The following is a 25,921-nucleotide window of genomic DNA, read 5'->3' as shown; positions in this document are numbered from 1 at the left end:
GATCCAAGATCAAATCAGAATTGTGGCTGAAATTTGTTACCACTAATCAGATAATCTGCCTGCAAGAGACTTGGACAATCACCCCACTTCATATACAGGGTTATAAAACATTTCACTCCTCAGCGAGCCCCTCCACCCACGGCAGACCCATGGGCGGTTTAGCAATATATGTGTCAAATAACCTGCAAGTCCGGAATATTTCCACCCTCCAGTTTAATTCAAATTACCAAATACTTTTGGTTCTTTTTAAGAATGGTACTTCATATTGTTTTATTAACTTTTATAATAATTTGTCTGCTGTAGAATGTGTAAGGACAGTTTCAGGTCTTTCCCTGTTTATAAGTGAACAACGTCTAAAGAAATTACCTCCTGAGTGTAATCTAGTATGGGGAGGGGACTTCAACGTCCCATTATGCCACACACATAAAAATGGCACTTGTGGCATTCTAGACGAACAGGATAATCCAATGACTCATTTTGCCCATTCCCTCGCAGGTGAATGTCTTAACGATAGCATAGCGACCTTAGAACTGTCATACGCTAACGAACTCGTAGATCCCCCGGTGGAATTTAAACCTACTTTCCACGGCAGGGACTGCTCTAGTACGATAGATTTTATTTTATGTTCATACTTTTTAAAAGGTACAATTTTTAATTTTACTACAGGTTCAGAAATTTCAGGCGATCATTTCCCAAATAGCTTTACTTTTAATTTAACCTCCATCGACCCTAATCCTATAAGGTTAAGTCAATTAACTCAGAAATCGTTGACCATGGATAAAACCAATGGTTTCTCCGTGAAATGGTCAAAAATTGACCCAACTCTAACCACTACTAAGGTAGTATCGAAAGCATCCGAATGGATCAACAACTGTTTGTCGTTGGACCCTACCCCCGAGCTAACTATTTTTAGCTTCAGGGAAATCTTAAAAATAATTCAGGCTGAACTACGATGTACCCATAAACCTGATATTCAACGAACACCGAGCTGGTTTAATACCGCTTGCCGGAAAGCATTGAATGCACTAAAGAAAGCTCTCCATAACCAACCCAGAATTAAAAGCGAGGTGGCTAAACTTAGATCGGAGTACAATCAGGCCCGAAACAAATGTAAAAAAGATTATAAGAAAAACTTGTGGGCCCAATTACACGAGAGCTCAAGAAATAGGGATAGTTCTCAATTTTGGCAGGTTATCAAATCTCCCTTCTTGGCTGCCGATAATCATCATCAACATCTGGATGTGGCGGTGACTGCAGACGAATGGGTGACTCATTTTTCAAAGATCTTTAGTGATCCCCATTCGGACTGCCCCAGCCAAGTTGAATTACCAGCCGATAACCTCAAGGTGGATCCATATCCGATTGATCTGCATTTTTCACTTAGCGAGATAAGGCATGCACTAACTACCTCTAAAACCGGAAAGGCCCCCGGCCCTGACGGCGTCCCCCTCGATTTATTTGTTGCCAATATTGACCTATGGTCCCCAATAGTTGCCCGATTGATGACAGCAACCTTACAAACCGGTCTCTTGGAATCTTGGTCATCTTCCATTCTCCTCCCTATTTTTAAAAAGGGGGATAGAAATAACCCAGCCTGCTACAGACCCATCTCCCTCCTGGATTCACTGGGGAAAGTTGCGGGTCGCCTTATCCTGGAACGTCTCCAGGACTGGGCGACTGATAAGAACATCATTACCGATCTCCAGTACGGATTCCGGGAGGGACTGGGGACTGTGGAACAGGCTTTAAATCTTACCCTTTTGATAGGAAAATATGCGAGGGTAAAACGGGGTAACTTATTTTTAGTCTACGTCGACCTTAGTGCGGCGTTTGATTGTGTGATCCACGCCAGGTTATGGGCCATTCTGGAAGAAATGGGTGTTGACCCCCCACTAATTAAGTTCTTGCGTGAGCTATACTCTGATGCATCTGCTTGCGTGAGGTACGGCCTGGGCGGTGAATTGTCATCCTCATTCCCTATCACAAGGGGAGTCAGACAGGGTTGTGTCCTGGCACCCTTCTTGTTTAATCTTTACACCAACGGGCTGGAAACAGCCATGCTAGAGGGGTGCCAGGACCTACCCACTATTAATCGTCGCCCTATTCCGGCATTATTATATGCCGATGATTCTGTCATACTTGCCAGAACCCTGGTGCAGCTCCAAAAACAACTTGATAAATATTGTAAGTACATGTCATCATTGGGCCTAAAAGTGAACAAAACCAAGACCTTTGTCATGAACATAGGCCCAAAGGTAAAAACTTCTAAACATCTACATATTGATCATATCAAATTGGAGCAAACCAGGGAATACCCCTATCTTGGTATTTTAATAGACGACCAGCTAACCTTGAAAAGGGCGCTGGCAAGTAGGAAACTACTCTTCCAGAGAGCAATTTCGGCCCTTCGCTCTTTTTCTAGTAAACTGGGCAAACCGGCTCCACCTGAACTGATTAAGATCTATCAATCCAAGTGCCAGAGCATTGCTACCTATGGATCAGGTGTTTGGGGCTATATAAACACTGAAGACCTCCAAAAGATTCAAAATCACTTCACAAAATATCTTTTGGCACTTCCACAGAGCGCGCCAACTTACGGTTGCCATATTGAACTGGGTATGGACTTTATATCGGATGTCATCAAATGCCAACCAGTTCTTCTATGGCACCGTATATGGTCCAAGCCAGAATGCCACCTAACACGCGCATTAATCTCTGATTGTTTGAAAATGTCGGCCTGGAAAAGAATTCCATGGTTAGCATATGTAGCCAATTTTTTGAAGGACTTGAATCTATTTCACCATTTCACTGAGCCATCCACCATGGACCCAATAAGTAGAAAGACATTGAAACAACTATGTATAAATCATCTGAGAGAACTACGTTTAACCTCTGAAGCACACAAAACGACAAATACCCACTTATTGATGGTTCAAACGTCCCTAGAAATTCAGCCTTATCTTACTTTTTATATATCGAATCACGAGAAATTCCTATTAACCAGATTTCGTTTTAATTTGTTTCACCGCCTCGTTTCCTTTCCAACCGTGTTAAATTGGTCACACGACTTAATAAACTGTCCCTGCGATCACGTCTCCCCCCAAACGACCATCCACGTTACATTATTCTGCCGCTATTATGTACAAGCGCGCAAACGTTGGATTATGTGCTTATTACGCCAAATGGGGTTGAGGACGTGTCGCCCAGCTATGTTAGCACTTCAACAACTGGACTCCCAATATATGGCCAAAAATGTAGCAATGTTTTTGAAATCATGTTTAAAGGTTCGTAACGCCATGGTGATATCGCCCAACTGATTCCTTTTTATCTGAAACAAATTTATTCGTATCACATTATAATAATCTGCTTTTATGTATATGTATGTATTTATTTTGTCTATGATGTACTTTTTATGATTATCAAACTGATTAATCGAATAAAAGTTTTTTTTTTTGTCCAAATTCCGTCTCCAATTGCATCGCTGACCTCTTATGAAAGAATCTCAATGTCTTTAGCACTCTTTTCAAATGTTTGGACCTACATTTCTCTGATTAGCATCAGTTAATCTGACAACATATTGACAGTGAATTTAGAAGGGTCTGTGCATTTGGCATGCTGGATGTTTGTAGCCCTTGGATATCTTAATTGGAGCTGCTCTATGTGATGTGATAAAACAAGGAGTATATTCAAATGTAAATCCTATTGCATTGCATTAGAAATAACTCAAAGTAATTCATCTTGATGCTTGTTTTCTTTGCCACCACAGTAAAGCAGAATGGACAAGAAAGGAGAGAATGCATTACAGACTCTATTAGTAGTAAGTATCATATTATTTCAAAATTGTATTGCAAAGCAGAAGGTCCATTAAAGAGGAACACCCGGCACAGAGTTCATTAAGTGTAAACCTCGTGCTACTGTAAGGATTTCCACCCATCTCCAAAGACAGCGAAACATTCTTAAGAGACTTGGCCATCAAGACTGGTAGCAAGAGAGTAGGATTGCTCAAGATAATAAAATAAGCTTCTCCTAGCCAACAATGAATGCATCTTTTGTAGCACATGGCCATAGAAGTAGAAGACAGACTGTTTGGTGAGATAAATTCAAACTTATAAAAATTATCAAAACTCATTATGGAGAAAAGTTTCAAAAGGGGATACTAAGTTTAATGGAGCCAAGAGGGTATGGAAGTGTGACCAAAATGACCTGGATGCAGACAATCTGCACAATCTAGTGAAATTAGTTGAACTCTAAAATCATGGAAAATTATTTAGCGTCTATAGATGAAGGGGCTACACTGGTAATAGAACTGTTCAAATGTTAAGTCATTTAAGAGGGGGTACGTTTGTCATCTCGGGAATCCCTGGCTTGGTAAGGTGGCAAGCTGAATGGTGAACACTGGGTCTCCATAGTGTAGGCAGAAACCATGTAGGTTTTGGGAGAGGTGCAAATACAGACCGATGAAGCTGGCAGGGCCAAGGCACCCACTACCGGCTCTGAAGATGAGTACTGCGCTGAGGTAACTCAAAATGAACAAAGAAAAATATTGTGATATAAAAATTACTGTATTCAAAATATTGCTAGCAAAAATTCAGGTTTGAATGCTTAAAAGTAAATTAACCAAACTATTGCAAATATGAATATACAAAATGCAAAAACATTTACTGTAATAATATAGAGTGCATAAAAATAGTATTGTTATAAATGGAAATAGATGTAGAACAGGGGTAACCATATTATAGTTATCTTTTTTAAATCTAGTTTAACAATAATATAAAAATATTCTAATTAATAAAATGAAATGTAATATTATTTAATATTATATATCTTTTTGTGACAAATGCGTTTGTAACTAAATCAATCTCTCTATATGCATTATCTTTGTTTTTCATAAACACTGACATGTTTAAAAAATATCTACATTTTCTACTTTTAATTAGTTATTTTTATAATTTCCCTTTACATGATGCTATCATATTACCGTAAAACTCAATTTAAAAAAGGAGACCAATATGTCAATAGTACTAAATACATTTGTAAATAAAATAGATGAACATTTTATTTTGAAAACGTTAAAAATATAAAGTATAGGTATAAAAAAGCTCTTTATAAAGAAAAAAATTTGTTTAAAAAGTATCTTAATTCAATATTTTATCTTGAATTCTACAAAACTAAACCATGTAAAACTTTGGAACAGAAAGATTTATCAATATAATGTATATACTACTAACATTTTTAAAGTAACATCTTTTAAAATCTTATTATGCTAAACCCACCCACAAACATTCAATATATTACGTAATAAAGTTGGTGAAATGAACTATTGTAACTCTAGTCCCACCAACCTTGGTGAAAGGACATGCATTTAGATGGAGAATTTACTCCTCTAACTCCAATCCAATGAACACTGGGGAAAGTGCTTTTACCTCTGGAAAGTGCATATACCTCTGGGAGTCAGACTAATTGTTCTACTACCAGTCCCACAAATATATGAAGGCCCTCTCCTAATATTGGAGAAAGTGGATATATTTGGGGTTAAAAGTTAAAATAGTTAATCCTACCCTCTCACTCCAGCTCCGTAAACATTGGGGAAAGTGACTGTAGTTTTTGGGGGGAGGGAGACGGATTTACTATTCTAACTCCAGTCCCACAAATATTGGGGAAAGATCATCTTTTTGGGGGGACGGGGCACATTACCTCTTTTACGTGCTGTTCCAAAAACATTGGGGAAAGGAGATATGTTAGAAATGGGATTTCCGGTTGGCTAAGGCTTGCGCCAAAGTCAGGCAGAAACCACAACTCTAGTCAGGGCAAGGGAGTTACACGCCAAAGATAACCCCTGCTCACCCTCTTGGTAGCTCGGCACGAGCAGTCAGGCTTATCTCAGAGGCGATGTGTAAAGCATTTGTGCACGCACCCACCAGCAACAACATCCCAGGCCCCCCAAAAAAGGAACTCCACACAAGGTTATATAAAAATAGCCTTTGTATTATCAGAACACATCAGAATCAGAATCACAGGATGTACATTGTGCCAACTGGCACAGGCAATATTTACAAGGGATTATGTACACAGGACAGGGCCACGTGGACCACTGTCAAGACTAAGCACTTTTAGAACTAGCACTTTTAGAACATATAATACTTGTAGCACCAAATAGCAAATGTAGCACACAACCAGTAACCACTGGTAAAAGGTAAGTACTACCTACGCAACCCTAAGCACCTTAGGAAAATATCACGCAGGGCACCATGAACTCACTAGCATAACTATACTAGGAAAAACAACCACCTAAGCATAAAAATACATTTAGGGGTATAGGCCAGAAACTTTACACATGATGCATAACAACACATTCAGAGGTGTCAGAACACCGGGTGCGCAAAACATACTATACACAGTACATTTCATAACACCCAAGCATTAGCGCATGAATCATAATAGCCTATAAATCACATTTAGCACATAACTCACATCAAAGTCCAGGTCGTGCCACTGCGCCAAAACCTAAATGTAGCAGCTGCCTACTACTTGCTGGGCAGCTGGGGACAATAGCAAGGGCCCTAAATGCTGCAGCTGGCACTAAGTGCTGCGCAGCTGGGGAAGGCCAAGGCAGGGATGAAGGAGTGCAACTCACTCCTGAGTCCAAAGTACATGTCCCTAGTAAGCAAAACCTAAACGGTGCAGCTGCCCACTACTTGATGGGCAGCTGGAAAGCAAACTGCGACAGGGGCCCTTACTGGCCCTTAGGACAGAACGGCGCAAGGTGGGAGCCCTCTAGGCACTGAAATAACTGTGTGCATGGGAGCACTCTGGCTCCTTAGAAATAAATGCCCCCAATGGTGGAGCCTTCTGGCTCTAGGAATAACCACTTGCCCATCGTTGGAGCCCTCTAGGCTCTAAAACCATGTGTCCCCAGGAGCCCTCTAGGCTCTTAAACATAATGGGCCTCGTGGGAGCCATCTGGGCTTGGGGAGGGTGGGGAGCGGCCCGCTGCCAACCGGGGCCGCTCTACCCTTCAAAATGCCCCCAGGAATGTAGGAGTCCCACTCGGGGGACTCGAAAGGACAATGGCCCCTACACTGCAAAAACGGAGCCCCACTCACCGGGACTCCAGGTGCGACATCTCCGCTCCCTCGGGTCATGCAGCGGTAGCGCTTTGAGGGGTTCTCTCACCACATGAGAGCCCCGCCTTCACAGAGCGCCCGCCACGCTTCCCCTGGTCTTCACCCGGTCCCCATCTCGGGACCGGGACTTCTTCAAATGGAGCCCACAAGGCTCCGGGTCTTCCTCTGGCCACTCGGGGAGGCGGGGTAGGCTCCCGGCCTCCCCACGCAGCACCAGCCTTTCCTTTTCCGGCAGCGTGGGAGGACAGCAGCTCCGGTTTCCCTCTCCACACGGGAGACCTGAAAGCGGAAATGGCTTTCCCCAGGCAGGGGGAAGCGGAAGGGATGTACCCCAGGCCCCACCCTTTTTGTCAGGGGGGCGTGGGCCTGGCTTCCGGTTTTGCCGCGGCGGCGGCGCTGACACACTTCGGGGGCAAATAACGAGGGGTAGGCACCCTCTGTCATACAACCAAACGTGGAAACGGGGTGGGCACCCGTCAAGGCCACCAATAAGCGGGGTGGGCACCCGTAATAAAAATAATTAAATCAGGTCATATGCTGGTTTACTGCAGGGTGGGCACCTGCGATGAAGGGGCCACAAGGGGAATCCCTACGCTCGGGATTCCCTCTCACAGGGCCACAGGAGAAAGGAGCCCAACGCACCCAGGGCACCCACAGGCAGCATCAATTCCTGGGGCAAAGGCAACAGCAAGGAAAAAGGTCCTGGAGGTCAGGAGGTGCATGTAGGGCCCAGGGGCCAGCACACAGGGCACTCCAGCAAAGAAACAGCCTCCATGGCGGTCCCTCCTGGGCCCCACCATCAGCAAGCCCCACTCTGTCAGGGTTCAGGAAGTAGAGGGGTCCTCCAGGCATCCAGGGGCTGGGCAGGGCCCAGGGAGGCAAGCCTTCCCCTGGGCCCCAGCAGCAGCACGCCCCGGGTAGATTCAAGTCAGGAAACAAGAACATTTTCATGGGATGGGTCAGGGACATCAGACACACCACAGGGGGTGGAGCCAGCATTGTGTGGGGAAAGCCCAGCCCTATTCAGGTCCCAGGTGCACTCCTACCACACATCAGTCATGCAGATCTCCCATTCACCACTGAGGCAGACCCATCCTGACTTCTGGAGCCAGGCACACCAACCAGCCCCAGCCAATCACAAGCCAGCACATTCACTGCACAGACAGGCCAACTTCTAGAAGTGGCACTTCCACACTAGACACAATAACGCCGCACACATCATTGGGCAGCATTTAATCACACGAGTCCGCACATACCAAACTCCATCTTGCACTCCCCACGCCTCAGAAATTACCATGGACACACATTTCCTCCATGCATTCCTAGGGGAGGGCAGGTGCAAAAGTGCGCAAAGACCAGAAATCACTATACTAATGTAACATTACAAGGCAAAAAGTTCAGGGGTGAACCTGCCAGAAGGGCCAAGTCCAACAGGCTATATAAAGGAGTCAGATGTACAGTTCTATCTTCAGTGCCATAAACACCGGCAAAGGTCTATATGTTTGTGGGTAGGGGAATGTGGGGCAGATATATAACACCACTCCCACACATCTTCAGTAAAGTTCACATATTTTCTGGGGAGTTTGGATGATGGAGAGTTACTGTTTACACCACCTCAACAATTATTTCAGAAACTACAGCTGTTGATGGAGGGAGATACAATTTATTTTCCTAATTCCAAGTATACTATTTTTGGTAAATAAATTATTGAGTACATAAAAGTCAATATTTTAAAACAATAACGTTTTAGTTATATAATTAAACAATTTTGTGAAATATGTTGACTCTTAGAGTAAGATGAGACTGTCATTTAATGCAATTGTTTTCATATTTTCAACAAACCATTACTTACATTCATATTAAAGTTACAATATTTTGAATTTTAAGACTATTATATCAACATGGGTCCATGAAAATACCATATCCCATATTCAAAAAACCCTGTGCACTTCAGATTTCTCTTTAATGTTTTGTCAACGTGTTTCAGTGGACACTCTTATTAATAACCACCTTCTTCAGGACTGATTAGATTTTTCTCCCAAAATATTTCATATAAAATCTATGAAAAAAGATAATACATAAACAAACATTCCACAAATATATACATCCATTAAGTCAAGACCCCGTGGTCTTCAAACAATAACAGAATGAAACAACCATCAAAATTGAGTACTAATTTAAACCATATACATTGCATAATGTGGTACTAGTTACCTTATTAAAAAAAAATATCATGCATACAGTCCATAATAACTACATCCAGATTTAACATTCTTGTTAATTCAAAAAGCAGATTTACTGGTTTATAAAGACTGTGAATCTCTTAATTGATGAATCTCTTAATTGTTCTCCTCTATTATCCTTGTATTTTATTTTTTTATTTTTAAATGCATGTTTTCAATATGAAGCTGATATTTGATATAGAATATTAAAGTGGAATTATTTTTTTTTATAAGCATGTTAAAGCCATACATATATATTCTTACGAATGTCTGTGGTGTATTGTGATTTCGGGGTTTGTATCCTCAGGGGAAATTTATACCCATGCAAACCAAATCTAAATTTACTGTGATTGTAGGTAGATTGTCACCTTTTTCTGAACCACAAAAAAGTCCTTTCAGACGGACATTTAAACAAATATTAAAATGTGCCCATTAATATTCTTGAGCCTTTGATGAATCAAGTGAACATATACTATGTTTGATTTGCACAAACACATTTTGGTGAAAAGTGTCAATTTAGGGTGGAAAAAATTATTCAGTCGGACCTTATAAGAGACGGCTTCCTTCCTACTGCCCATAGTTTTAAAAGTGAACATTACTTTTACCCCTCATAGCTCATAGCTCCCTGTTCACAGTTGTACCCAGCATGAACCTCTCCAGTGTGTCTCAGGCTCCTCTGGCCCGTCTCTATAAAGAAATGGTGCACAGGACTCAGGAGAGGGTTTCCTACATCAATGTTTCCACAGTTAGATGACTGAGAAGAAGTAAGTTTTTTTTTATGGTCCTGATCTACCTTTCTGTCTCCTCTGAGGCCTGGACCCCCCCTGCCCGCGTCGGTGGATGTGGTACGAAGGAAGGTGCTACCTGTTTTCCAACGAGACCAAGTCCTGGGATGCAAGTCACGCGTTCTGCGCTTCGCAAAACGCAAACATGTCTACGATAGCGACTCTAGAGGACAAGGTAGGATGATCATGGATACCAGCGTTGTTGCAATAAGATATGTATGCATAAACCAGTCCGTGTCTCATGAGTTTTTTTTTTTTTTTTTTTTTACATTTTTTCCCCCTTGGGGAAACCCCATCACGTACGGCACTACAATTTTATGGGCTTCTTCTCTTCCCATTCCCACCCTGGCAATGGATGTACTCCTGTCCTTGACAGAGTGAATATCCAACTATTTTTAAGACCGGGTTGGGTTGTGGAGACATTTATGAGTACCCACAACCTCCTTTGGGAGTGGGCTACACATGCATAATTATGGGATAATATTGTGCAGGAGTATATCTCTATAAGTGTGTCAATTTTGTATATGTGAATTGGAAAAGTTATGTTGCCTTCTAAATTGAACTTACACATGCATATGTGCTTGTGAATCAGCTCACGAAAATGAACCATTAAAGAGCACTTACCCAAAAACAAGTGACATTGGCAAACCTATGTAGTGTCAGACAAGGCCTTTTATCATCCCACAAGGCCTGAGTAATCATGGACAATCATCAGTCATATGGGTGTCTCTGGACTTTCCCTGGTAGAAAAGAATTAGTGTTTTTAAAGCTGTCTTAGGCTTTTTTCCTCTCTGTACTATGAATCTGTAGTGCTGGTTGTTGACTCCCTGAATCAGAAAACATGGGACTATCAAAAGAATACTAGCATTTCTTGAAAAATGTTAAAAATAACTATATTGATAGAGAAAAAATCCAAGATAATGAAAATATTTGACACGTGAACTCTCAAAATGTTCCAAAGATTGTTAAAGCTGCAACAGGTGAAAAAACACATGGGTCCCTATGTGATAAAACTTTTATTGGTGGTGCTTGTGCCAGTACAGGCGGCTGGAGTGTCTCACCCCATGAAGGGGAAATCTCACCCCATGAACGCGAACTTTTCAGACTCCAAACACTGTTGAGACCATCTAAGGAAGCCTTAGAAGGAGCATTTACATGATGGCTTCATGGGCATGGAAAGTATCGCCCCTCTAGATCTGTATTGAACAGGGAGTTTTTTAGACCTAAATCTCCCGCCTGTCAAGACCGGTGGCTGTATCAATACTCAGTTCTGCTGTTATTGTGTTGAGTGACCACTGTCATTAACCAGTCTGATCTTTGGTTGCAGGCCATCGTTACCCGTTTGAAGGACTCCAAGGATTATTGGGTTGGACTCCGGAATAAGGACGGGGAATGGAGGTGGCCGGACGGCTCTCGTTTAAGGACCGACATGTAAGATGCCTTTGTTGATCTTTCCTGTAAAGCTAACAAGAGTAACCTTTGAATTCCTCTCCAGGTCACTATTACTCCATGGCCAATGACCTGCATTCAAATAGCCCTACCCCTCTTTAACTGAGTGCCAACATGAGTAGTCCACACTTTCTGGCAACTTAAGCAATTCACATAGATGCTCTTTACGAAGACGTTGGACTAGAATACAGTCCAACTAGGATATGGGTTGGAATCCTCACTAAGCTCTGGAGATATTCTTTTTGAAAATCCAAAAGTAGATTGTGGGGTCCACTGGTGGTTCCCCTGAGCCTTGTTTGGAAAGCACGTTTTCCCCACAATGCAGCAAAAGTTATTACTTCTCCAGGATGACCGTCTTTGCTCTTCACATTGTCCAGAGAGGCTAATGCCGGATCAGGTGTCGCAGTACCACTGGTGGCTTGTGCTGTTAGTGGTGTGTACAAGTACTGTGGGATATTGGTGGCCAAATAAAAGAAGGCTGGGAAAACGGTTTGATGGCCATGTTTGGTGATTTTAATTACTGGTTTAACCATACCGATGCCGGCCCCACGCCACTGAACTGTTTGAGGCACTCCTCAGTTTAAACCTGTCCCAGCATGTCACCACCCCTACTCACATCGGGGGCCACATTCTGGATCATATCTGGACGCAGGGGGTATCGCTCTCCTGTCCGAGTATCTCCCCCTGTGTCTGGTCTGACCACTCGCTGATTGAGTCCTCTATTTCTGTAAAGGGGCCTGGTCAAGCCACCTCCTCTGGAGGGTGGGATCGCCCGGAAATGGAACGCGCTTGATTCCTCTGCCTTTCTCTCCTTTCTTGCGTAGACTCAGCCCCTACCGAGTAATGCTCTTGGCGTCAATATACTGGACGCCAATATCGCCCATTGGCTTACTACTGCTAGCGACCAATTCGCCCCCCTGTCCCGTTTCCCTCGCTCACGCCATAGCAAATCCCACAAATGGTTCAACTCAACACTGAAATCACAACACCTCGAGCTGCGCCAATTGGAGCGCAGGTGGAGGCGTAATTATTCTAGTGCAGACAGGGAGGCGTACGTGCTCGCACGCAAAGCATATAAAAAGCCATCATCTCAACTAAGTCTGTTTTTTTCTCTGAGAGAATATCAACAGCCCCCAACAAATCTAAAGAGATTTTCAAGGTTCTCTGTGAATTAACATCGGACACCAGGACACTCCCGAATCTGCCTCCTTCGGCAGAGTCATGTAATGCCTTGAACACCTTCTTTATTGACAAGATCCTGGCAATTAAAAAGTCTATCCCTCTTTCCCCTCTCTCAGCTATCGCTGTAGTCCCTCCCATCAACACCTCCACTCTGACCTGTTTTCCCACACTCGATCCCGACTCTTTAGACAAGTTGGCTACTTGGGTGAAATCTGGCTCCCCTAAGGATTGTTGCCCCCCTCTTGTGTTTTGTGACATTTGTCATGCTCTACCGCACTGTATTCTACCCATACTCAACACCTCCCTCAATTCTGGCACAGTCCCTAGTTCTTTCCAGGAGGCCGTACTGGTGCCCTTGTTAAAAAAACCTGGTGCGGACCCAGCGGTCCTCGCCAACTACCGGCCCATCTCTCTCTTGCCTTACCTGTCTAAAATCTTGGAGGCACATGTGACTACTTGCCTCTCGCAATTCATCGAGGAGTCCAACTTCCTGGAAATGAACCAGGCCGGTTTCAGACCAGCCCATTCTACCGAGGCTGTGATCCTCGCCGTGTTGGACAACCTCAGATGTAATGCTGACAGAGGACGCCCCCAGGCATTGGTCCTATTGGATTTGTCGGCGGCATTCGACACGGTGGATCATAACATCTTACTCCACCGTGTCGAGTCCGTGGGCTCGCCCTGTCCTGGGTTAAATCATTCTTAGAGGGTTGATTTCAAGCAGTTAGTTTGGGTCCCTTCAGCGCCACCAGTGCACCATCACCCTGTGGGGTTCCCCAGGGCTCTTCTCTGTCCCCCCTCCTTTTTAATTTGTATCTTCAGCCTCTTATTCACTCCCTGGGTAGTTGGGACGTCACCGTATTTAATTACGCTGACGATTTACACATTATTTTTCCCCTCTCCTCCCCTGACGCCGTCACCAACTTTAAGGCGGTCAGGATACACATTCAGCATTGGATGAATCAAAATCAATTAAAGCTCAATCCTGGGATAACTGAGCTCCTCCTCCCTGGGAGAAGCGCTTCCCACTGGGGCCCCCAGTATTGGCCATCTGAGCTTGGCCCGTCTCCTTCTCCTGCTGGCTGTGTAAAGAGCCTCGGTGTCATTATTGACTCTGAGCTCACTCTTAAGGCCCAGGTGAGCGCCGTAACATCTTCCTGTATGTTCCAGCTACACAGGATACGGAAAGCTGCCCACCTCTTGACCCCTGAAGCTTTGCTACAAGTTCTAATAGCATTGGTGATGTCCCGCCTGGATTTCTCTAATTCCTTGTATCTTGGCCTCTCCAAATCCCTGCTGTCTAGGCTACAGATCATTCAAAACCAGGCTGCCAGACTGGCATTTAAAATCCCCAGATGGCAATCGGCCAAACCCTTATTACATCAACTACATTGGCTTCCAGTCAGTGAAAGAATAGCCTTCAAGGCTGGCTGCCTGGTCTTTAAAGCCTTGACTGGTCCCTCTCCTGCTTTCTTGAAGTCCCTGGTTACCCCCTACTGCCCCTCCCGTACTCTGAGGTCCACTCACCTTCAGCTTTTAGTCACTACCCGGTTTAAACTTATCAAATTAGGCGGCCGCAGCTTCTCTCATCTAGCTCCCAAATTATGGGATTCTCTTCCACTCTCACTCAAGACTTCATATTCTCTTTTATCATTTAGGAAATCTTTAAAAACTCTGCTCTTCTCACACTCCCAATAAAATCCCTCTTGTACAGTCTCAGTGTCCTATCAGCGCCAGGAAACTCATGGTGACAGTGCGCTCAACAAATGCCCATTAACATAACATAACATAACATGGCCAGGCCTTACCGCACTCAAGTTAGTAAATGCAGGCACTGCTGTCTTCTCAAGATTGCGAGGAGCGGAATAACAAAACGTTGACTGAGCTTATAAACAAACGACTGGTCGAGGCAAGAGTTGTTTGCCAAAACTGTTCAGTAGCTGGTTAATAGTTATGATGTCTCACCATCACAGTATTTCAGCTGATGTGCATGCATGACATGTCTCTGTTGCAGCATCTCCCTCCTACATACATCAATGTAAACAAACAGCTGACCCCTTTGCAGGTGTGTTTCCACTGCCCTCCTATGGATGTGCAAAGGCTTAGGATGGACACTTCATTGCAATAGGCCCATAAACAAAACTATGATATAGACACAGAGTATATTCATTACATTGACAGACCTTCTTAGTTCTAGCATTAGTCCAGACCTTTTCATTTTACTGAAATAAGATATATATTTTATATATCTATACGTTTGCAGACAAAAAGAGAGACGTGGAGGATACAGTGGATTCAAACCTTCGTACAAAATCTACATTTAACCCCCAACACCTTCTATTATGATAGAAATGCAAGCTTTTGAACAAGTAGTCATCAATGAGAAAAGATTGATAGCCCTCATCACAGAATGTTTCAGAAGATGTCCAGAGAAACAAAAACAGCCCTAGACGAATTAAAAAAAGGCATGGCGGGGGTAATAAAACTAGTGGACAGAGTTATGCTATTGTCCACCAGTCAACCGAGGATTACAAAATACAATACTTGCGCCTCCTGAATGTCAGAAAGAAGTACCGTATGATTGAGTCAACCTGACAGGAGCTTTAATTGTGTAAATAGACAAAATGGTCGAAGAAGCAGAGGTGTGACAGCGTATATCAAAATGGGTGGTTGATTTCCTCAAGACCAGAGATCCTGTAATCCTGTTCTTTACACCCTGCCCAAAATACACAAGATTAAGACTGTTCCCCTGGGGCACTCTATCGTGTATTTATTGGTTCCGTTTTGGAACCTCTGTCAGATTTGTGAATATTTCCTCCATGCTATGGTCCAGAAAATACCGTTCTACTTAAGATATCGAACATCTGTTAAATGTACTGAAGACCCTGTAGAGCAGAGGTCTTCAAACTTTTGTAGGTTGAGCCCCCCCCTGCTGAATCTTCTTAGATGTTGGGACCCCCCACCACCTAACATTAACTGCAGGAACCGGGCACACTACACAATCGCCCGCCACGCGCATATCATGGGCCATATCCAGCAAATACTGTTCAACACAATAAGAGTGTTTAGGACACTGCAGGTTTGTGAGTGGGTGTGGTAAAATGACAGAGGCTTATTACACAGCTCAAAACACAATTTTTCAAGATTAAATGTGCGCAAATTGTTTTACTAGGATGCTTTGTTTTACACATGACATAGATTATTAATAAGACCACAACATAAATGTGACGGGTGTGCCTGTTTTTCGCCACTGAGACAGTCAATCTGTGGATGGATTTTTGCTACTGTCATCCTCAGGTTGTGCTCCACATCCAGTCTTGAACGGTACTTAGTCTTTAATACCGCAAGTGCTGAGAACCCAATCTCTCATAAATAGGACGTGTTGAAAGGCAATAGAGTTTTGATAGCAGTTTCTCTTAAAGTTCAATATTCTGCAGACATTTTCAGCCAAACAGTGACTGCAAATTCTGAAAGTGTTTACATCTAACATTCAGAGAGTGAGGGTGAGTGAGGTGACCATATGAATTTGGGTGCGGATGTAAGTGCAGAGTGGGACAAATTAATGTATTGGTAATGATGGGCTTATTTGAGTAAGATTCCAGATTGAGCAGTGAGTGTGACAGGTGAGCAAAGTGTCGCATGAGTGCACGTTGAGTAGTGTGCTTGTGTGAATGCAGGGTGAGGTACAGGGCGAACAGCGCAAGTGAGTGCAGAGTGATCACTGTGAGTGCAGAGTGAGCGGTGTGCTCATGTGACCACAGGGTAAGTGAAGGAAGATTGGTGTGAGTTCTGTGCGAGTGGCATAAGTGCAGTGTGGTCACTGTGAGTGCAGGGTAAGTGGGTGAATGGTGTGAGTGCACGGGGATATTTTAATGTGACGTATTGTTGTGTTTTTTGTGTGTGCTTTTATGATCACATTTGTGACCGAAATAAAGTGAATTGATTGATTGATTGATTGATTTAACACACACATCTGTGGGAATTTCCTGCGGCCTGTGCCAAAGCAAGCCAATGTTGAGCAGAGATTCTCTCTCATTGTGTCCAATTCTAGAGCCCACCTCTGGCCCATGCCTTAGATCACAAGGCATATGAGTGGGAAGCTGTAATTCGAACGCCTCGATTTTCTGCCTCACAGCCACACACCGGCTTTAGTAAACTGAGTTGGATGCCACTCCATCAGTCCCGGCTTTAGAGCAGGTGGTGCGATGTGAGCTAAGGTTTTTTGGTGCCCTCCCCATGACCTCCACCTCGGATTCCTTCACTACCACCTGCCAAAAGTGCTCCTCATCTCTCCTTAGCCCCTCTCTCACATACATTTAATTTGTTTTAAACCACTGTTAAAGGCTGGTTTTCCTAACCCACACAGCTATCCACAAAAAATGCAGATCTGTTCTTTGCAGCAGGCATATTAACCCACTGTGCTACTTTATGGCGAGTCATAACTGCCAGTAGACAAAACACCGATCTCTCTCTAGCAGGAACATTAACCACAACAGTTATCTTGACATTTTTATTACTGCCCGAAAGCTGGACGCACATGAAACTCTGCAGCAGGTGCCTTTCAATCGTAAGTTATTGTTCAACACAGCATCCCCCCCCCCCCTCCCGAGTTCAGTGCCTCCCTCCAGGTCAGCGCCCAGCGCAGCTGCACCAGTAGCACTGCCCTAAAGCCATCCATGCACTCCATTTTATCAGAATCACATTATGTAGTTGATTGTTTTATGCACGGGTACAGCTCAGGCGCACCAATGCAAGCACCCCTTGCACACAGAACATTCCTGAAGTGGGAATTGTAAGAGGGGAGAAGGACTGTCTGGTCCGCTTGCTACCTAGGCACACGTTGGGTACTCTGTAATGGAGGCACAGAATTGAGCATAAGATGGAGATGGAGCAATAGTACTCCGGGGTTTGGCTGGTATACAGAGTTGCCAAAGGAGATGGTGTGTTTGTGACGCAGTTTCAGGTGGACAGCACTCTTTGGCGGATCATACCTCAGAAGCTTTTGAGGGGCAGAGGCCAGTAAGCCAGACATCCTTTGGGTAGAGTCCCCACAGATTGAAGAACTTTGCTCCAGAGAGAAGGCACGTATATCGATTGCCATGTCAGGTGTGGGCAGCCTAGCGAGGGTTGGATTTGAAATGAGAAAAGGAAACTTACAAGTACTAGGTTTGCTGAATATTATCATTTTGGCACACTTAGCAACCTTGCCTGCTGTCGGAGCAGTTTGCACCAATCTTAATAGACAGTATAGTGACTGTGCCAAAATTCGTACAGATTGTTCAAGGCTCAAAAGTTACGAGGGGTGTCCCGAACTCCTCACTTTTCCAAATAACATTTTAGCTGCAGTGGAAGGCAAGGGTCTCCTCGGCTCTATGAAATCAAACCAAAGGAAAAGGACGGTCTGTTTGCTTTCCATTTAATAAGAGGAGACTTTTGCCTGCAGCTGAAGCATTTCAGCGCGAATTAACCCCCTTCCTGGGCCGATTAAAATAACTGTTCGCTTTTAACATGACAAAGCAAGGGCCCCATCTAATTCCTCTCCCTCCCCCCTCCAACCCTCTGTTACGGAGTTCTGCTCAACAAAAATTTCCAATTGGAATGGGGGAAGACTTGCGACGCCGGAGAAGAAAAGACAAACAAATGTAAGATTTCAGGGTGGAGTGCACACCCCCCCTGAGATGGTGTCGTGCCCCCCTGGGGGGTCGCGCCCCACAGATTGAAGAACTCTGCTGTAGAGCAACCAAGAGATGAACCGGTTATAAGGCAGGATATCGAGAGCCGATGCACCAGCATAGTGCATGAGGAGACGATGGACGTAATTGAAGAACGCCTGTTCTGCAAAAAGTGGAATTTTGAAACCCCAAAACATTTTGTGCTCAAATGTGTCAGGTTAGCCTTCACCAAATATGTTTTTTAGTTCGAAAGGACCTTGTGTCCGCAACTACATGATACTTCGATGGACAGTTCTTTTGCCACGAGTATTGCCTTCCTTTATGTACATTGCTGAAGGAAGATGGTTTTTTATGTAGTGTACCAAAAGAGGTACAGTATGTAGAAAGTCTAGACGACCCTTATTGGCTCACAAGGCTTAAATTAATAATCCAAAATGTTCTCTTTTGTGGTAGTGTCACTTCCTGGTAAGTCGCTCCCCCTCCGCACAGTACCGCCTGTGCCTCCCTGCCCAGCTGCCGCTGCTGAGGAACTTCGAGGCCCTCCTCCACCCGCAGGCTACCACCTGCGCCACTTTCCTGGTGGCTAGTGGTAGGCCGTAGGTTTGCTCATCCTCCATTGTATTCCCTGTATTTTCTTTCATTGCTCCCATTGTAGTGACTACTGACTGCATTTTCATTGTTGTATTTGTATTTGTATTTGTATTTTGTAATTGAATTTGTAAGGAGCGCAGCTACCCACAAGGGGTCTCCCGGTGCCAATAGAGTAGTGATTACGCATCGCAGTTGTTATTGAGAGAAGAGCCAGGTTTTAAGGTATTTGCGGAATTTTAACAAAGATGGTTCAAGTTTTAGTGTGGTGTTCATTGTGTGTCTGTGACCGCTGTTGTCTGTATCCCTCGCTGCCTGTACGTGGTCTGTGCCCGTTCTCTCCCTCTGTTCCCCTCACTGCCCCGTGTCTCAAATCCCGGTTTCCCTTCTGCTCCCCTCGCTGCCCCCGTGTCTCTCTGCCCGGTTTTTCCTTTTGATCCCCTCGCTGCCCCCGTGTCTCTTTGCCCGGTTTTTCCTTTTGCTCCCCTCGCTGCCCCCGTGTCTCTTTGCCCGGTTTTTCCTTTTGCTCCCCTCGCTGCCCCCGTGTCTCTCTGCCTGGTTTTTCCTTTTGCTCCCCTCACTGCCCCCGTGTCTCTCTGCCCGTTTTTGCGTTCTGTTGCTTAGCTGCTCCTTCATTTCTGTGGCCTGTCTGCCTTCTGTGGCACTCGTTTCTCCCCGTTGTTTTGTGACCTTTCTGCCCTTTCCTGTGACCTTTGTGCCTCTGTGCCTCACGTTTCCCCCATTTCTTCTGACCTTTCTGCCCTTTCCTGTAACCTTTCTGCCTCTGTGCCACTCGTTTCCCCCCGTTTTTTGTGACCTTTCTGCCCTTTCTTGGGACCTTTGTGCCTCTGAGCCACTCGTTTCCCCCTGTATATTTGTGACCTTTTGCCCTTTTTGTGACCGTTCTGCCTTCTGTGCCACTAGTTTCCCCCTCAATTGTTGTCCCCCTTTGCCTTCTGTTTCCTTTGTTGCCCCGCGCCGCTGCATCCCCTGCGGCCCCGCCCCCCGAGCTGCCCATTCGCTGCCCCACCTCCTGCCTCCCAGCTGCTCCTCCCTCCTCCCCACAGTTGTTGATATCATCATTAAACGTTAAAGAAGCTCCAAAAAGCTCCAATGCATTTCGGACAGATGTCCTTTCTCAAGGAGCTCTGGTATATCCTTTGTTTGCAGAGCTCCTTGAGAAAGGACATCTGTCCGAAATGCATTGGAGCTTTTTGGAGCTTCTTTAACGTTTAATGATGATATCAACAACTGTCAACCTTTTCATATGAAGTCAATATGAAACACATCTATGCAAATTTGAATAAAAATTCTGAGAACTTTCTATAAGTTTGGAACTTTACTTTCTCTGGAACCACCGTGTTGCTACACACTGGTCCACACAAGAGTGCCCACCACAGGGATGCGCTTACACCCCAGTAGCGCACGCAACCCCATAATCCTATTGGACGCACCTGAACAGTTGCGTCACCTGTAAGGAGCACCTTAAATTGGTTTCACCTTTCAACAAACCTTCATTCTCAACCACAACTGTGCGCCACGCTCACATTGCCTTTTGCCTTCTGTGCCACTCGTTTCCCCCTGTATTCTTGTGACCTATTTGTCCTTTTTGTGACCTTTCTGCCCTCTGTGCCACTCGTTTCCCCCTCAAATATTGTGCCCTTTTGCCTCCTGTTTCCTTCGTCGCACCTCACCACCTCTGCTGCTGCGTCCCCTGCGGCTCCGCCCCCCAGACTGCCCATTCGCTGCCCCGCCTCCCAGCTGCTTCACTCCCTCCTCTCCATGCATGCTGGCCGCTGCGCGGTCGTGCCGCTGGCGCACAGCAAGACCGTCTGCACCTGGACCGCGCCCAGCGCCAGAACCCCTGGCCCCGCACCTGCCATGATGACCGCCGCCACTAAGACGCCAGCACTGTGCACGCTCTCAACCCCGGACGGACCCAAAACTGCTTCAAGGCCGCCCGGAAACGCACACACAGTCCCTTCACCTGCCGGAACTGCAGCTACACCAGCCACAGAGCCGACGAACTACCCGCCAAGGAAGACCTCAACCACCTCCGATGCATTCTACTGAACACCCGCTCCGCACGCAAACACGCCATCGAGCTCTGGGACCTGCTCAACACAACCTCCCCAGACGTCGCCTTCCTGACAGAGACCTGGTTAAACAACTCCTCCACACCTGACATCGCCATAGCCATCCCAGACGGCTACAAGATCATCCGCAGAGACCGCACCAACGGAGTCGGAGGAGGAATCGCCATCGTCCACAAGAACAGCATCAGGGTCTCGACTAGCACCGACGATGCGCCTAGCACTGCCGAACACATGCATTTCCAGATCCACACAGACCCCAACTCCACCCTCAGAGGCACCCTCGTCTACTGACCCCCCCGGACCCCGCCCCCAATTCAGCGACTCCATCGCCGACTTCATCAGCACGCATGCCCTGACCTCCACCGACTACATCCTCCTCGGAGACCTGAACTTTCACCTTGAGAACAACAACGACAACAACTCCACAACCCTGATTAATAACCTCACCAACCTCGGACTGAGACAACTTGTCACAACACCCACCCACTCCGCCAGCCACACGCTCGACCTCCTCAAGTCCGCACGTCTCCGTCAGCCACGCCACGAACTCCTCTGGACCGACCACCGCTGCATACACTTCACCTTCCAGAAACCCACCACACACCACCGCACCCAACAGATCCCCCGCCACCGCTGGAGCAAAATCACTGAAGACCAACTACATGCAAACCTCGCTCTCAGCCCCCCCACCAAACCCTCCAACACCGACGTCGCTGCCCACAACCTCAGACGCTGGATCGAGGACTGCGTCAACACCCTCACCCCGCTGAAACCCCCCCAAACCCCCCACAGAGACACCAGCAAGAGGGCCAGCTGGTTCACCGAAGAACTCCTAGATTCTGAGCAAGCCTTCCGGAAACTAGAGAAGAAATGGTACAGTGAACAAACTCCGGACAGCCACGCAGCACACAAGGACGCCATCCGCAACCACCACCACCTCATCAGGGCTGACAAGAAACACACGACAGCAAGGAGCTCTTCAACATCGTGAAGGAACTCTCCGATCCCAGCTCCAACACCAACGACATCCCGCCGTCGCAAGCCCTGTGCGACTCCATCGCCACCTTCTTCCACCGCAAGATAGCAGACATCCATGACCGCCTTAACACCCAGACAGCCCCAACTGACAGCAACACAACAGACCCTCCGCACACCATCAACCACGTCCCCTTGCTAGCCTGGACCAGCGTGAGCGTCGATGACACCATCAAGACCATGAGCACAATCCACTCCGGCTCTCCGTCAGACCCATTCCCGCACCACGTCTTCAAGAAAGCAAGCAGCTCCATCGCACCCCACCTACGCAACGTCATCGATCTCTCCCTTGAGACTGCGACCTTCCCAGAGAGCTGGAAACACGGAGAGATCAACGTCCTACTCAAAAAACTCAAGGCAGACCCAAGAGACCTCAAGAACTTCCGACCCATCTCTCTGCCCTCCTTCCCAGCCAAGGCCATCGAGAAAATCATTAACAGACTGCTAACCCGATACCTGGAAGAGGACAAAATCCTGGACCCTTCCCAATCAGGGTTCCACAGCAACCACAGCACCTAGACCGCCCTCATCGCCGTCACCGACGACATCAGAACCCTGCTAGACAACGGGGAGACTGCAGCACTCATCCTCCTAGACCTCTCTGCCGCCTTCGACACCGTCTGCCACCGCACACTACGCCAACGCTTCCACGCCGCAGGGATCCGAGACAAGGCTCTGGAATGGGCCACCTCCTTCCTCTCCGGCAGAACCCAGAGCGTCCGCCTCCCCCTGTTCCGTTCCAAAGCCTCCGAGATCATCTGCAGCGTACCCCAAGGATCCTTCATCAGGCCGACACTGTTCAACATTTACATGGCCCCACTAGCACACGTCGCCCGACAGCACGACCTCAACATAATCTCCTACGCCGACGACTCTCAACTGATCCTCTCCCTCACCAAGGACCCCATCACCGCCAAAGCCAACCTCCATGAAGGAATGAAGGCCGTCACCGACTGGATGAAGATCAGCTGTCTGAAGCTGAACTTGGACAAGACTGAGGTCCTCATCCTCGACTCCAACCCGTCAGCCTGGGACAACTCCTGGTCGCCAACGGCACTGGGGGCAGCCCCGACCACGCACGCAACCTCGGAATCATCCTCGACTCAACGCTCTCAATGACCAAGCAAGTCAACGCCGTCTCCTCCTCCTGCTTCAACACCCTCTGCATGCTCCGCAAGATCTTCAGATGGATCCCGACAGATACAAGAAAGACAGTCACCCAGGCCCTCGTCAGCAGCAGACTCGACTATGGAAACGCCCTCTACGCGGGAGCCCCGACCAAGCTCATCAATCGACTACAACGCATCCAAAACGCCTCGGTACGACTGATCCTCGATGTACCACGACACGGCCACATCACCCCCACCTGAGAAACCTGCACTGGCTCCCCATCAACAAGAGGATATCCTTCAAGCGCCTCATCCACAAGCACAAGGCACTCCACAAGACCGGCCCAGCCTACCTCAAGACGGCTCCACTTCTACGCCCCCAACCACCAGCTATGCTCCGCCGACCTCTATCTCGCCACCGTCACGCGCATCCGAAGAACAACAACTGGCAGGAGATCCTTCTCCCACCTCGCCACCAAGACATGGAACACCATCCCACTGAGCCTACGACAGACCCAAGACCTGCTGACCTTCAGGAGGACACTAAAGAGCTGGCTGTTTGATCAGTAGGGGCCAACACCTTGAGACCCTCGCAGGTATGTAGTGCGCTTAACAAATGACTGATTGATTGATCTACAAAAATAGCAAATATTTAATATATACTTTTAAGAACTAGATCTTTGGGTAAGTACTTTCTAGTTATCAATTTTTACAGGTAAGTAAAGTGTCACATCCATCCATTTTTACGCATTAATGTTTTCCTTTGAATAAAGAATCATATACTGCATACAGCTATTTGCAATCGTATTTCGGGGGTCCCCTTTTGGACTTAAGGTGCTAGAGGTACAAGTTCACAAGAGTCTGCCCTGGAGTGTCGGTGCAGAGGTGCAGGACGGATTGGTAGCCTTCCACACCATACCATAATCAAAGAGGGGGGGCCACCTAGAAACATGCTGTAGAGGCGGACTTTGGGACTAGTTCGGGAGCTCCCAACAGTGAAGCTCAGTTCATGAGGGTCTTGGCAGCAGGGGGGCTGGAAGTTGGGGTGTAGAGGGTTTTAATCGGCTATTCCAGTGCATCGTATGCGCTTATGATTCTCGGTTGGACCTACAGAGGGGCAAAACAAGACCGCTGGTCCACTCTCAGTGCTGGACTCCGCGAAGCTGACATACCTTGTCAACTGTTTGGTCTTTGCGGCGTTGGAGTCCGGACTGAACTTCAAAGAAGCTTTGCTTGCTGCAAGGGGTATTGCACCGGGGTTTGGTGCATGGTGGCTCCTTGGGGTCCTTGCATCAACAAACAAGGTGGGGAGACGGATTTGACCACTGGGAGCATGGTGACCTCCTCCTGGGTGTCTGTGCTCTGTTGGACCCAGTGGTCAGCAGATTGGTGAACCAGATGTTGCGGTCATTTCCTGCTGGCAGCAGGAAAGTGGCTCTTCCACCTCAAGGGAGATGCTGACAGCTTGGTGAAGTGCTGATGGCCCTCTGAGGCTTTTGCAGGATGCACAGCTGCAAGACATATTTGGTTGTCGTCATTGTGGGGACAGGAGATGGCAGGGTTTGACGCCAAAGTCCACCGGTAGTCCGCAGTTCATACTTCTTTGGTTTTTCTTCTTCTTTTGTCAGGTGAATCTGAGTTCGTGGTGTCAGGGATCCTCCTAAATACTGAATTAGGGGCATTAAGTGGAGTTAAGGGTAGTAGCCAATCGGCTACTTAACCTTGGGCTCACTACAGCCCCTATATGACCACTTCCTGTGGGGAGTGGGCATACCCCTGTCCCAGAGTTCCTAATTCCACCAAAACCAAACTCGGGGAACTCTTCTTTCGTGGAGCACATCAGGCAGCCCACCTTAAGGTTGTGATTGGTTTAGTAGTGCACCACGCTTCCTTACATAGCTACTTTCCCGGCTGTCCTGGTGCCAAATGGGCCTCGGTGGCATAACCTAGGTCTGAGGAAAGCTGGGGTTGCATATCAAAGGCGGCAGGGACTTTAAAACTCCTGGCCTTGATATGCTAAATCACTAGCCATCCTGCTGGAGGATGTGTGAAAGCCTTCCTATGCAGCAGGCATTGTTTCTGGCCTCAGAATGTAGGCTGTCACCTGCAGAGCGTCAAACATGTTTGCAGCACACATCGCAGTAGGAATATGCCTCTCAGGATTGTTTTTGTGCAGGAAACTGTCCCTTCCTGCCCACAAAGAATCCTGCATGCAACAAAGAGACCCTTGCACCAAAGTGCACAGGTGTCTGCATTAGCGCTAGGCTGCCAAAACTGCACCAGTGCAGAGCAAAAGGCAGGAATTGCTTTAAATACAGCACAGTCCTGCCCTTTCCCTGTCACACAGTGCGGTGCAGAATTGACTTGCTCCGCTGCATGACTTTTTCATAAATAGACCCCTTAAGTGAACTTCACAGTTCATACAACGTATCCATGGATGTAGCGAATACCTGAAATTCACCCATAGAAGGAGCAATAATGAAGTGACTTTCCTGGATGCTTGAGTTTTTGCAGAGTGGGTAGTCTTAGGACTGACGCACATCACAAATCGAAGGACAACCATTTTTTTTATTTGACAGTTTCTGCCCACACCCATTGCCGGAAAATGTTCCATATGAATGAAATTAAATGAAATGAAAAATTGCACTTGTATAGCGCG

The 25,921-nt window shown here is 46.5% G+C and overlaps 1 protein-coding gene across 1 annotated transcript in view; it reads left to right on the top strand.

Moving 5' to 3' along the window:
* Window positions 1-25,921, top strand: part of LOC144769966 (natural killer cells antigen CD94-like) — a 76,316-nt gene that overhangs the window by 26,264 nt on the left and 24,131 nt on the right. The window contains exons 4-6 of the mRNA XM_078654163.1: window positions 3,767-3,817; window positions 10,158-10,306; window positions 11,459-11,562. Coding sequence (XP_078510289.1) covers window positions 3,767-3,817; window positions 10,158-10,306; window positions 11,459-11,562 — 304 coding nt within the window. The remainder of the gene's footprint in view (window positions 1-3,766; window positions 3,818-10,157; window positions 10,307-11,458; window positions 11,563-25,921) is intronic.

This window comes from Lissotriton helveticus, chromosome 7 (genome assembly GCF_964261635.1).
Source record: "Lissotriton helveticus chromosome 7, aLisHel1.1, whole genome shotgun sequence".
In the NCBI taxonomy this organism is placed as follows: Eukaryota; Metazoa; Chordata; class Amphibia; order Caudata; family Salamandridae; genus Lissotriton; species Lissotriton helveticus.
Note: the sequence above shows the minus strand (reverse complement) of the source record. Positions and strands in the feature narration are given on the sequence as shown.